The sequence below is a fragment of the Sorex fumeus genome, unplaced genomic scaffold, assembly GCF_029834395.1.
Source record: "Sorex fumeus unplaced genomic scaffold, SorFum_2.1 ptg000007l, whole genome shotgun sequence".
Classification (NCBI taxonomy): domain Eukaryota; kingdom Metazoa; phylum Chordata; class Mammalia; order Eulipotyphla; family Soricidae; genus Sorex; species Sorex fumeus.
Genome location: NW_026606064.1, coordinates 38,901,870 through 38,914,148, shown reverse-complemented (window position 1 = coordinate 38,914,148; position 12,279 = coordinate 38,901,870). Strand labels below are relative to the sequence as shown.

Sequence of the window (12,279 nt, the reverse complement as noted above, 5' to 3'; positions counted from 1 at the left end):
AGTAATTCTGTCACTTAACACTAGTGACAAAACTCAAGGTCCACAGGTCACCTGTGACCCTTGATGGAGCATAATCATATTTGTTCTGGAAGCAAGTCGCCCCTTCTGGCCCTAGCATGGGGCAGGGCACAGAACACAGAACAATCATGCAAGAAGCAATGGGTGGGTTGAGGCAGGAGGGTGAGGGGGCAGAAAAGAAGGGGGACTTTTTCCTTTTACAGAAGATTCTTAAGCAACAGTAAGAAAATAACCTGAAGATATATTTAAAAATAAAAAATAGCTTCACACTGCACTGCAAGTCTGTGAGCAGTTTCCCCCCCCTTCTTTCCCCACCCAACAGCCAAAGTGATGAGATGAGCAGGAAGCCTTGGTTATAATCAGAAAGACAACCTGCCCATTTCAATCCTTCAGCCCAATTTATGTTTCTGCTCTGACAACTGTCCTTAGCTGCTTACATGATGCAAGTGTTGAAAAACACTGGTTTCATACACACTCACACTGCCTCAGCAACTGCTTGCTTCCAAGCAGGTAAAAATGAAACCAGGTCACAAATGTCTTCACATCGTCATAAAGCAGGAATTTCCAGAAGAACATGCTGTGCCAGCTGTCCCTGGTGCCTTCAGTGGCAGCAGCCTTCCCAGGACCCTGTGCTGGGAACTGAGCTCCATGGGGAACCTCTGCAAATGCCTTCGGGGTGGGGGGGCTCACAGAACTGGCTGGCAATAACGTCTACAGAAAGCACGGGGGTGGCTTCTTCTCAGAGGGAGGACATGCTCCTCTGTCTCTTCTTTGCATCGATATAAGGATGACGGTCATGCCCTGGCCAGTCCTCCTTCCCCCCACAGGCTGTGCATATCCCTGACATCTCCAGATCTCTGGCTGACAAATCAGATGGGAGCCTCTCCTCTTCTCAGCCGTCCTTCAGCCTGGTCCTCTCTGAAGCCTGGGTTCCTGAGGCTGCAGCATCAGTGGGTTGGAGAGGTGTCCTCCAGGCCCAGAAGCTCCCTCACGAGTCTCTCACCAAACTGTGCCCGACTGTACCTCTTCACATGGTAGGCGTCTGACATTTTGTACAGGATATAGGCATTATTGATGGCGATGCTGATGGCAAACCAGAATACCTGTTGCCAGGTTTTGTTTGGTTTATGAGAAATGAAATACCTAAGATAGAAGGAAATAAAAAAAAAGGCTCACATTCACTGCAGTATTATTCACAATAGCCCAAATCTGAAAACAACCCAAATGTCCAAGATATTGCATAAAAAAACTTGCGTATCAACACAAGGGAATACTTCAGATATATATATATAAAGATAAAATCATGAAAGTTGCTGCTACATGGATGGAACTGGAGGGTATATTCTGACTGACGTCAGTGAGAAGCCAGTGGCAGAAAATCTCTCTGATATGTAGGACATAAAGAAGGAATAACGAATGACCAAAAGTAACAACACCTAAGATTTGGTCTATAAAATGCAGTTTACCATGGTAGAGATTTGAGGAGGTATTGCACTGTCTGTATAGCACTGTCCTCCCATTGTTTATCAACTTGCTCTACTGGGCACCAGTAACATCTCCATTGTGAGACTTGCTGTTACTGTTTTTGGCATATTGAATATGTCATGGGGAGCTTGCCAGGATCTGCCATGCGGGCAGGATACTCTCGGTAGCTTGCCGGGCTCTCTGAGAGAGGTGGAAGAATCAAAACCGGGACAGCCACGTGCAAGGCAAATGCCCTTCCCACTGTGCTATTGCTCCAGCCCTAGAGATTTGAGGAGGTAGACAGGAAAATTGAGGTGGGATGGGGTGGGGGGTGGGGGAATCCATGGACAACAGTGGAGGGAAACAAATACACTGGTAGAGGTAGATATGACATTGAAATGTTGTATGCATAAAATCCTGTCACTGACAATATATTCAATTATAAAGCAGTGACTAGAATATAATTTAAAGAGAATAAAAAGAGAAATGTCCATGAGTGTCCAGTTCAGAAGAGACCTTTATGTTGTGAGAAAGATGGGGCAGAAAGGAGGGACTGCAGAGGGCAGGAATCAGACCAAGGAGCCAACTCACATTGAGGCTTTGTTGTAAGAAACCTGACTCAAGACAAAGGGTAGGAGGTGGTCACTGGAGGAGAAGTGAATATCAGGTGAATTCCTGTCTCAGAGGATCCGACTAGATTGCGCCTCTAGGTCCCTGCTAGACCCTACTCAAGTGCTGATTTCTGTGCATGGTGAACTGCTCCCACCTGCCAAAGGTCACATTTACCCTGAACTCCAGGCCTCCTTGAGTATACTTCTCTTCTGCACCGCAATTTCTTGCCTCAAGGGAGCCTCCTTTACCCCTGATGCTCAGTGGCTCAGGGGTATACAGGGGGAAGGTGCAGAGTTTGGCCAACTTGAGAGATGTTGTGGCTGGTGAGGAAGGAGCAACAGCCTGGGCAATGGGGAGGGAGAAGAAGTGGGCAGCAGTAGAGGAGACAGCTGCCTGGTGGTGAAGGAGATACAGAGATTAATAAGGAGGGCTAGAAAGAGGGTTCAGGATTTTACCTCACGGGGTTCTCAGCTTTCCATTCTGAAACTGGGGAAACTATTTTTTGGGTGTTTTTAGTCACACCCATCAATGATTGGGGATTATTTTTGGATTGATGCTTGGGATCACTCTCTAGTGATTACTGGGTGACCGTATGGTACCAGGGATTAAATCCAGGGCTCCTATGGGCAGAGCATGGTTTCAGAGCTTTGACCTATCTCCCTGGCTTGTGACATTAGGGAAACTGTTTATAATCATTATATTTGCTCTCCCAGGAGGAAGCACCTGTACCCCATTCACTCACTTGCTATATTTGTCATCATATCTGCAGATGTAGCTAAGGTGTGCAGCAAACGCCTCCACAGCCAAAGGACAGGGGATCTCCAAGTTCTTCCTCTTGATGATGACTCCTGCAGAGAAGAGGAGATAAATATCCCTTCTCAACCTCCTCTTCCCAACACTAACTTACCTGTCCTGACAAAGCAGAGACCTGAGAAGGCGAGCACATGAAGAAGAACCAATAAACACCTTCCACATGAACTGCAACCAATACTTGTCATTAGAAGCTTCAGAGGTGGAGGAAAATATCATCAGGGGTCAGGGATGTGGCTGCAAGATAGAGCACTTGTTTGCACCTGTGAGGCCCTGTGTTTAATTCCTGACATTACATGATCTGCCGAGTACTAATGGGGTTAAAAAAAAAACCCAGTTATGTTGAGAGTGAATAAAGATCTCTACTGGCTGAGACCTAATATTTGAGGCTCAGGGTCTGATAGAACATGCTCTGTGTTCAGAGAGATGACAGGCTTAAGGGTGACCTTTAGTGGCACCAGACTGGCGTATAAAAGACAAAAAGCAGCAAACAGACCCTTAAAAATGCTTACATCCTTTGACCCAGAACCACTTGAGAAAATTCCATTTGAAATATGTAATCGAAGACTTATGTATGTAGATATTCATCATATCACTATTCATGTTGCAAAAGAATTTGACCTCAATAGGAATCAAGATAAAGAAATTATGGATTTTTCCCATAAAGGACAGAATACTAGAGTTTTTCATTTTTTTACTTTGCTGGAGCGATAGCACAGCAGGTAGGGCGTTCGCCTTACAAGCGGCCAACATGGCTGACCCGAGTTCGATTCCTCCGCCCCTCTCGGAGAGCCCGGCAAGCTACCAAGAGTATTCGATATGCCAGACACAGTTAACAACAAAGTCTCCAATGGAGACGTTACTGGGCCCGCTCGAGCAAATCGACGATCAACGGGAGGGCCTTTACCTTTACCTTTTATTGAATCACCATGAGATATACCATTAAAAAACTATTCATGATTGAAGTTCAGTCATGCAATGTTCCAACACCCATCTCTCCACTAGTGTACATTTACCACCACCAATGTTCCCAGTTTCCTTCCCACCAATCCCTTCCCACCACTACCTCACCTGCCTCTATGGCAGGCACCTTTCTTCTCTCTCTCTCTCTCTCTCTCTCTCTCTCTCTGCATTATAGTTTGCAACACAGCTACAAAAGGGTAATCATATTTGTTCAGGGTGTTCAGTATTTTTATTGAGAAGGCACAGCTGGAGTAGCTTTTCTTTTTTGAAACTGAGTTATGGCTTTGAGGTGTGAACATGATTTCCGGGGGTACAGGGAGGTGGGATGGCAGCAATTTTGGATGGTGGGAACAAGTGGCTGCTGGGGACTGTTTGGGTGGGCACGAGGCAAACCTGCCCCACTCTGATCTACTCCCATCTGTTCAGCATTGTGCAGATCTGAGATTTTGATCTGCAGCTTTTGATCTCAAAATTTTAAGATTTATGGGTCCCTGAAGAGAGGTTGGTAGAAGAGCTTACATGGTGGCACTGGAGTTGTTTTGTGTGGTGATTTCCAGCGCTTCCAGAAGTGGGGGTGGTATCCCATCCCAACTCCATGAAAGCCTGGAGATTTCAATCACAATACCTGCATATCCAAATTTTTAGCAGGTGAATATCCTGTTGATTTTAGGTTGACCTTGCGACCACTCACTACTTTCGATTCCTCTGCCCCTCTCGGAGAGCCTGGCAAGTTACCGAGAGCATCTCACCTGTACGGCAGAGCCTGGCAAGCTACCCATGGCGTATTCGATATGCCAAACACAGTAACAACAAGTCTCACAATGGAGACGTTACTGGGCCCGCTCGAGCAAACTGATGAACAACGGGCGGACCGTGCTTATACCGTGCAAATATCTTGTTAAGGTCCATTCTGAGATGGTGCAGTCCAGCTGGGGCATGGTGGTGACTTTGTATTGTGGCTGCTGGGTACTCTGGTCATGAACCAGGCTGGCTCACCCCCTCCAGTCTACCTCTATCTGTTCAGCCTTGCATGGGTCCCAGATTAACTGTGGTTTTTTATCTCTTTCAAGATTTTCTTATGGGCCTCTGAAATAAGGCAGATAAATGAGCTTGTAAGACTCAGCCGTAGGTGGTTTGTGGACGTGGCTCCTATGTATCTTAAATTTTTGTGGTTTAATTTCTCAGGAAACTTGGTCCTGAGTTGTTGAAGTCCAGCCTGAGGCACAACAGTGAATATCAGGAAGTCTGAAGACACCATCAGGCTGTTAATACACTTGCACCACAGGTACAGGTTGAATTGATGGCAGCACTGCATCCCTTTGGCCCCAGTAGGGCCCAGGACAAAAGCCAGGGATATACCATTTGTGGTCTGGGCACTCTGGGCGGGCTGCAGCCACCAGTCCAGCAGGGTCTGAACAGATAGTCGGGTGGGGGGGGGTACATGCCTCCATCCTGGGTCTCCAAACAGTTGGTGCTCAGGGAGGTTCTGCTCACAATATGATATGATGGCATGGGCTGGTCTGGGGAAGATGTGGTGGGGCTGCTTCACTGGCTGCTGACCTATGGGAACAGCAGCCAATATTAGTCTCAGTGTGGCGTCTGGGCCTAGAATGGGTGTCTAACTGGCCTGAGTTTCTAGAGTCACTCCACTGCCCAATTTGGCTGCTCCAGGTGGGTACTGGAGTACGCATCCTGAGCCACAGCTGTGGTACTTTTCACTAGACAGTTTTTAAAAATTATGTTTTGGACCAGCAACAGAGCAAATGCCTTGCATGCATGAGAAAGGGTTTGCTCTCAAGTTCTTTACTTAAAAAATGCTTTTATTCCTTCAATTAAAAAATTGGTACCATAATTTATAATAGAAATATTTCAGGTATACAATATTAGTACCTCACATCCTACACCAGAGTCCTGACACCATTGTGTAGGTTCCCTACCTTTCCAAACACCATACTTAGCATCTCAGTTCTGTGGGATGACTCTCAGTGTCTGATGACTCTCACCGGTCATTTTTATTTCCTTTTTATTTATTCTTTATACTTCATACACTCCATGTATAAGTGATCATTTTGTATCGGTACCTCTTCTTCTGACATACTTCACATAGTACATTACCCTGCAACTTCATCTATAACAGTAAGGTGTAAGATTTTTTTCTCCTTTGATTTCTGGAAAGTGTTCAGGATTGACTATTGCTCTGTGTTCTGGGATCACTCTTGGAGCACTGGGGAAGGGGGGACATATTAGATGCTAAGGATTGAACCCGAGTCAGCTGTGTTCAAGAAACATGCTTTAGCCTCAGTACTACCTGAAGACAGCCCCTGAAGATTTATGTGTGTGTGTGTGTGTGTGTGTGTGTGTGTGTGTGTGTGTACCTATTCCCTCTCGGAGAACCCAGCAAACTACCGAGAGTATCCCACCTGCACAGCACAGCCTGGCAAGCTCCCTGTGACATATTCAATATGCCAAAAACAGTAACAACAAGTCTCACAATGGAGATGTTACTGGTGCCCGACTGAGCAAATTGATGAGCAATGGGAGGACAGTGCTACAGTGCAGTGCTACAATTCTACTATAGTTCTTGTAAATATTGGATATTAACCCCTTATCAAATGGGTATTGGATAAATATTCTTTCCCATTCTGTGGGCTCTTTCTGTATTTAGGTCACTGTTTCCTTCGAGGTGCAAAAGCTTCTTAGTTTAATGTAGTCCCATTTGTTTAGGGTTGTCTCCACTTGCTTGGTCAGTGGTGTTTTATTCTTAAAAAAGCTTTTAACTTCAATGTCATGGAGGGTTCTGCCTACATTCTCCTCCATGTACCTTATGGATTTAGGTCTGATAACCAGGTCTATAATCCACTTTGATCTGACTTTTGTGCCTGGCATGAGACAGAGGTAGAGTTCATTTTTTTTTTTTTTTTTGCAGATAGCTGTCCAGTTTTCCCAGCACCACTTGTTGAAGAGGTTTTCCTTGTTCCACCTCACATTTCTTGATCCTTTATCAAAGATTAAGTAATCATATATTTGAGAGTCTGTGACAGGATATACAACTCTGTTCCACTGGTTGGCGGATCTGTTTCTAATCCAATAATATGCTGTTTTAATTATTACTGCTTTGTAGTACAATTTGAAGTTGGGGAAGGTGATGCCACCCATCTTCTTTTTCCCAAGGACTGCTTTAGCTATTCATGGGGGTTTATTGTTCCATATGAATTTCAGGAGTGTTTTGTCCATTTCTTTGAAGAATGTCATGGGGATCCTAATAGGGACTATGTTAAATCTTTGTAGTGCTTTGGAGAGTATTGCCATTTTGATAATGTTAATCCTCCCTGTCCATGAGCAGGGTATGCTTCTCCATTTCCTAATTTCCTCTTACATTTCTTAAGGTAGTGTTTTGTAATATTCTTTGCATAGGTCCTTTACTTCTTTAGTTACGCTGATACGAGGTTCTTGATTTTCTGAGGCACTACTGTGAACGGGATTGATTTTTAATACCTCTTATTTTTTTATGTAGGAGTACTGCTATTTATTCAGCCACTGATTAGCTAATTGAATTGTGCATGAACTCCACCTTACTTTTTTTTCATTTTTTATAATTTTATTTATTGAATCACTGTGAGAGCAGTTACAAAGCTTTCGGGTCTAAGTCTCGGTCATACAATGAAACACCCATACCTTCACCAGTGCCCATTCTCCACCCCCAACAACCCCAGTATACCCCAACCTCACACCCTCCCCCTACCTGTGGGACAGATGATTTCCACATTACTCTCTCTCTACTTTCATCACATTCAATATTTTGACACCAGACCCACCATTATTATTTGAGACTTTACCCCAACACTCAGATCTGCTGAAAAGGCAACAGTAGACTATTTGTTTTCTATTGCTGGTTAAGAATAACATATGATGTCACATGGCTGCAGTAGTGGCCACGCGATTTTGAAATTCCGAAATTTTAACACTTAAATCTGGAGGGGTTTCTGACAAAACCTACTAGGTTGAGAAATTTGCTCCTGAGTCTCTGGGATCATGGCCATTAAGCAGCTTGATCAGGAGCCAGAAAGGCCATTCGTGGGCGATGATTTGGGGTCTCGTTGGGGTGGGGAGGATAGGACCGGCTCCATCCCCATCCCGTGAGGCCCAAAATATCTCATTACTGTGGGCCCAAACCTGACTGTCCAATGGCCTCTGGAGGATGACAGCCAATGAGCTGCCAGGGGGAAGCAGGCAGAGGGACAACATCCTTTCCCCCCTGGGGTGGCTCGGCGACAGTAACCTACTGCGTGGTACGGACGCATTTCTGCCAAAAGCCACTGGGTTTCGAGATTTGTTTCTGAGTCTCTGGGATCATGGCCATTAAGCAGCTTGATCAGGAGCCAGAGAGGCCGTTTGTGTGCGATTGGGGTCTCGTTCGGGTAGGGAGGACAGGACCGGCTCCACCCCAATCCCATGAGGCCCAACAAGTTTCATCACTGCGGGCCCAAGCCTGACTGTTCAATGGCCTCTGGAGGATGGTGGCCACCAAGCCACCAAAGGGGAGCAGGCAGAGGGACAACACCCTTTCCCCCCCTGGGGTGGCCTGGCGACAGTAACCTACTGTGCGGTCTGGACACATTTCTGCCAAAAGCCACTGGGTTTCGAGATTTGTTTCTGAGTCTCTGAGATCATGGCTGTGTTAAGCAGTTCAATCAGGAACCAGAGAGGCCATGCCTCCAATTATATATCTGAGCTGGAGTTGGTTTGTGGGTGTGTTTCCCACATACCTAACTTTTGGCCATTTACTTTCTTGGTAAACTTTTCCCCAAGTTTTTGGGGTCTTGCCAAAGGCACAGCAGCAATTTTGGGGTATCTGGAAGTCTGAAGGCATCATCAGGCTGCTGATGCACTCGCCTCACAGGTATAGATTGACCTGCTGGTGGCACCATACCCCCCTTCTTTTATTTCATTATTTGTATATAGGAAAGCCATGTACTTTTGGGTGTTAATTTTGAGGTCTGCCATGTTACTATACAAAGCTATTGTTTCTAGCTGCTTTTTTGTAGAGTCTTCAGGATTTTCTAAGTAGAGTATCATATCGTCCGCAAACAGTGAGAGTTTGACCTCTTCCTTTTCTATCTGTATGCCCTTGATATCTTTTTCTTTCCTACCTGCTACGGCAAGAACTTCCAGTACTATATTGAATAGGAGTGGTGAGAGTGAGCAACCTTGTCTTGTTCCCGACTTAGAGGGAGAGCTTTTAGTTTCTCCCCATTGAGAATGGTGCTTGTCATGAGCTTGTGGTAAATGGCTTTGATGATACTGAGGAAAGTTCCTTCAATGACCATTTTTCTGAGAGATTTCATCATAAAAACAGGTTCTGGATCTTGTTAAATGCTTTTCTGAATCTATGCATATGATCATAGATTATCTTTTCTTTTATTGATGCGACAGATTATGTTGATTGATTTGCGAATGTTAAACTATCCTTGCATCTCTGGGATGAATCCTACTAGGTCATGATGTATGATCTTTTCGATGAGTTGTTGGATTCTCTTTGCTAGGATTTTGTTGAGGATCTTTGCGTCTGTGTTCAGCAGGGATATCAGCCTGTAATTCTCTTTCTTTGTGGTATCTCTGTCTGCTTCTGGTATCAGGGTGATATCTGCTTCATAGAAAATGTTTGTAAGTATTTCTGATTCTTCAGTTTCTTGGAAAAGCTTGAAAAGAATTGGGTTTTAAGTCCTCTTTAAAGATTTGGAAGAATTCACTAGTAAATCTATCTGTGCCAGAACTTTAGGTTTTGGGGAGACTTTTTATTACCGTTTCAATTTCTTCGATGGTGGTAGGTCTGTTCAAGTTCTCCAGGTCTGTTGGTTCAGCCTTGGGAGGCTATAGGAATCCAGGAATTTATCCATTTCCTCGAGGTTTTCTCAGTTCAAGGCATATTCTTAATCTCTGAGGATCCTTTGAATTTCAGTAGTTTCTGTTGTGATGCCCCCCTTTTCATTTCTAATTCTGTTTATTAAGGTTTTCTCTTTCTTTCTTTGTGAGTATTGCTAGAGACTATTGATCTTGTTTATTTTCTCAAGGAACCAATTCTTGGTTTCATTGATATTTTGGATTGTTTTTTGGGCTTCCATCTTGTTAATTTCTGCTCTGAGTTCTATTATTTCCTTCCTCCTGCCCGGGTTGGGTTCCTTTTGTTGGACATTCTCCAAGGTCTTAAGCTGTGAGGTTAGATTACTTATGTGGGGCTCACTCTTCCTTCCTGAGGAAAGCTTGTAGAGCTATAAACTTTCCTCTTAAAACAGATTTTGCTGTACCCCATAAGTTCTGGTAACTCATGTCTTCATTCTCGTTTGTTTCCAGGAATCTTTTGATTTCCTCTTTGATTTCCTTTCTTAGCCACTCGTTCAGCAGTGAGCCATTTAATTTCCAGGTGTTTGATTTGATTTTCTGTTTGTGTGTGTGATTTACTTCTATTTTCAGCATGATCATGGTCTGAGAAGATTACTGATACAATCTCTATTTTCTTAATTACATGCGGATATATCTATTGGCCCATCTATAAATGTGGTCTATCTTGGAGAATGTCCCATGCACACTTGAGGAGAATGTGTATTCAGCTTTTTGAGGCTGAACTGTCCTGTATATATCTACTAAGCCCCTTTCTTGAAATTTTTCCCTCAGGTAAAGTATGTCCTTGCTAAGCTTGAGTCAGGTTGATCTATCGAGAGGTGAGAAAGGGTGTTGAAATATCCCACTAGTATGGTGTTGCTATTGATGTCTTTCTTCAAGTCTGTGAGTAGCTTTAAGTATTTTGCTGGTCCCTCATTAGGTGCATATAGATTAAGAAGTATAAGTTCTTCTTGATGTACAGATCCCAAGGTCTTATAAGAAATGACCTTCAATGTTTCTTGTGACCTTCTTCAGCCTGAAATCAATGTGATCTGATAGCAGAATGACCACTCCAGCTTTTCTGAGGAAGTTATTTGCCTATAGAATTGTTTTCCAGCATTTGACTTTGAGTCTGTGTTTGCTCTAACTGTTCAGATGTGTTTCTACAGGCAGCAGATTGCTGGGTTCAGTTTTCTGATCCATCCTGCCTGTCTGAGTCTTTTAATTGGTGTGTTTAGCCCATTGATGTTGAGAGAGATTATTGTTGTGGGGTTTTGTTCCCATCTTTCTGCCAAAGTTTAGTGTATTTGAGGGGCTTGTTTTGTCTTAATGTACCACGTTCAATTGTTCTTGTAACCATGGTTTTGAGACTATGAAGTTTCCGAGTTGTTGTTTGTCATGCAACTGTGTGTTGTTCCTTCCACTATGAATGAGAGTCTTGCTGGGTAAAGTATTTTCAGTGAGGCATTCATTTGAGTTATTTTTTTTTTATTTTCACTATAGCCCACCAGACTGGAGTTATAGCACAGCAGGTAGGGCGTTTGCCTTGCACATGGCCAACCTGGGTTCGATTCCTCCATCCCTGAGAGTCCGGCAAACTACCGAGAGTATCCTGCCCACATGGCAGAGCCTGGCAAGCTCCCCATGACATATTCAATATGCCAAAAACAGTAACAAGTCTCACAATGGAGATGTTACTGGTGCTGGCTCAAGCAAACCGATGAACAATGAAGGACAGTACTACATATCCCACCACTGTGTTTGGGCCCTGAGGGTTTCATCAAATAAGTCAGCTGTAAATCTTATGGATGCTCCTTTATAGGCAATTTCTTTGATATTGCTGCTTTCAGAATTTCATCTGTCTAAGGTTTTCATCATTCTGATCAGGATGTGTATGGGAGTATTTTTATTTGGATTTCTTCTAGATGGTACCCTTTGGACATCCTGAATCTGGTAGCATGTGCTCTTTAGCTCTGGGAACGTCTTAGCAATGATGTCTTTGACAATTTCTTCTTAGTCAGGGTTTTCTTCCTGTCCCTCTGGGACTCCGGAGAACTACCGAGAGTATCTAGCCCACACGGCAGAGCCTGGCAAGCTACCCGTGACGTATTCAATATGCCAAACACAGTAACAACAAGTTACTGGGCCCACTCGAGCAAACTGATGAACAACAGGAGGACCGTGACCATAACCGTGACCTCTGGGACTCCAATGATTTTTATGTTATTCTTCTTGGCTTCATCCCGATTTTCTCTTGACATCTGCTGGTTCATTTTGCGGCTCTTTTCCATTTTCTGCTGTTGTCTAGAGATTCTCTATACCTCATCTTGGAGCTCACTGATTCAGTCCTAAGCAGCTTACTCTGCTGCTGAGGCCTTCCACTGAGTTTTTAAATCACCTACCAGGTTTTTCAGATCTGTCATTTCTGTTTGTAATTTTGTTTGAATTTTCCACATTTCTGCTCTCAAGTATTTTATTGGTGGTGCATTCCATTGTTTATTTTAACTCTATGCATCCTCAGTAGATCCCTTC

General features: G+C 44.0%; 1 protein-coding gene across 1 annotated transcript in view; it reads right to left on the bottom strand.

The window, feature by feature from the left end:
• Positions 1 to 417: 417 nt before the first annotated feature.
• PGBD5 (piggyBac transposable element derived 5) overlaps positions 418 to 12,279 on the bottom strand; it is a 136,037-nt gene continuing 124,175 nt past the window's right edge. The window contains exons 6-7 of the mRNA XM_056130759.1: positions 2,837 to 2,942; positions 418 to 1,161 (exon numbers count right to left, since the gene is read on the bottom strand). Coding sequence (XP_055986734.1) covers positions 966 to 1,161; positions 2,837 to 2,942 — 302 coding nt within the window. The 3' untranslated portion in view covers positions 418 to 965. The remainder of the gene's footprint in view (positions 1,162 to 2,836; positions 2,943 to 12,279) is intronic.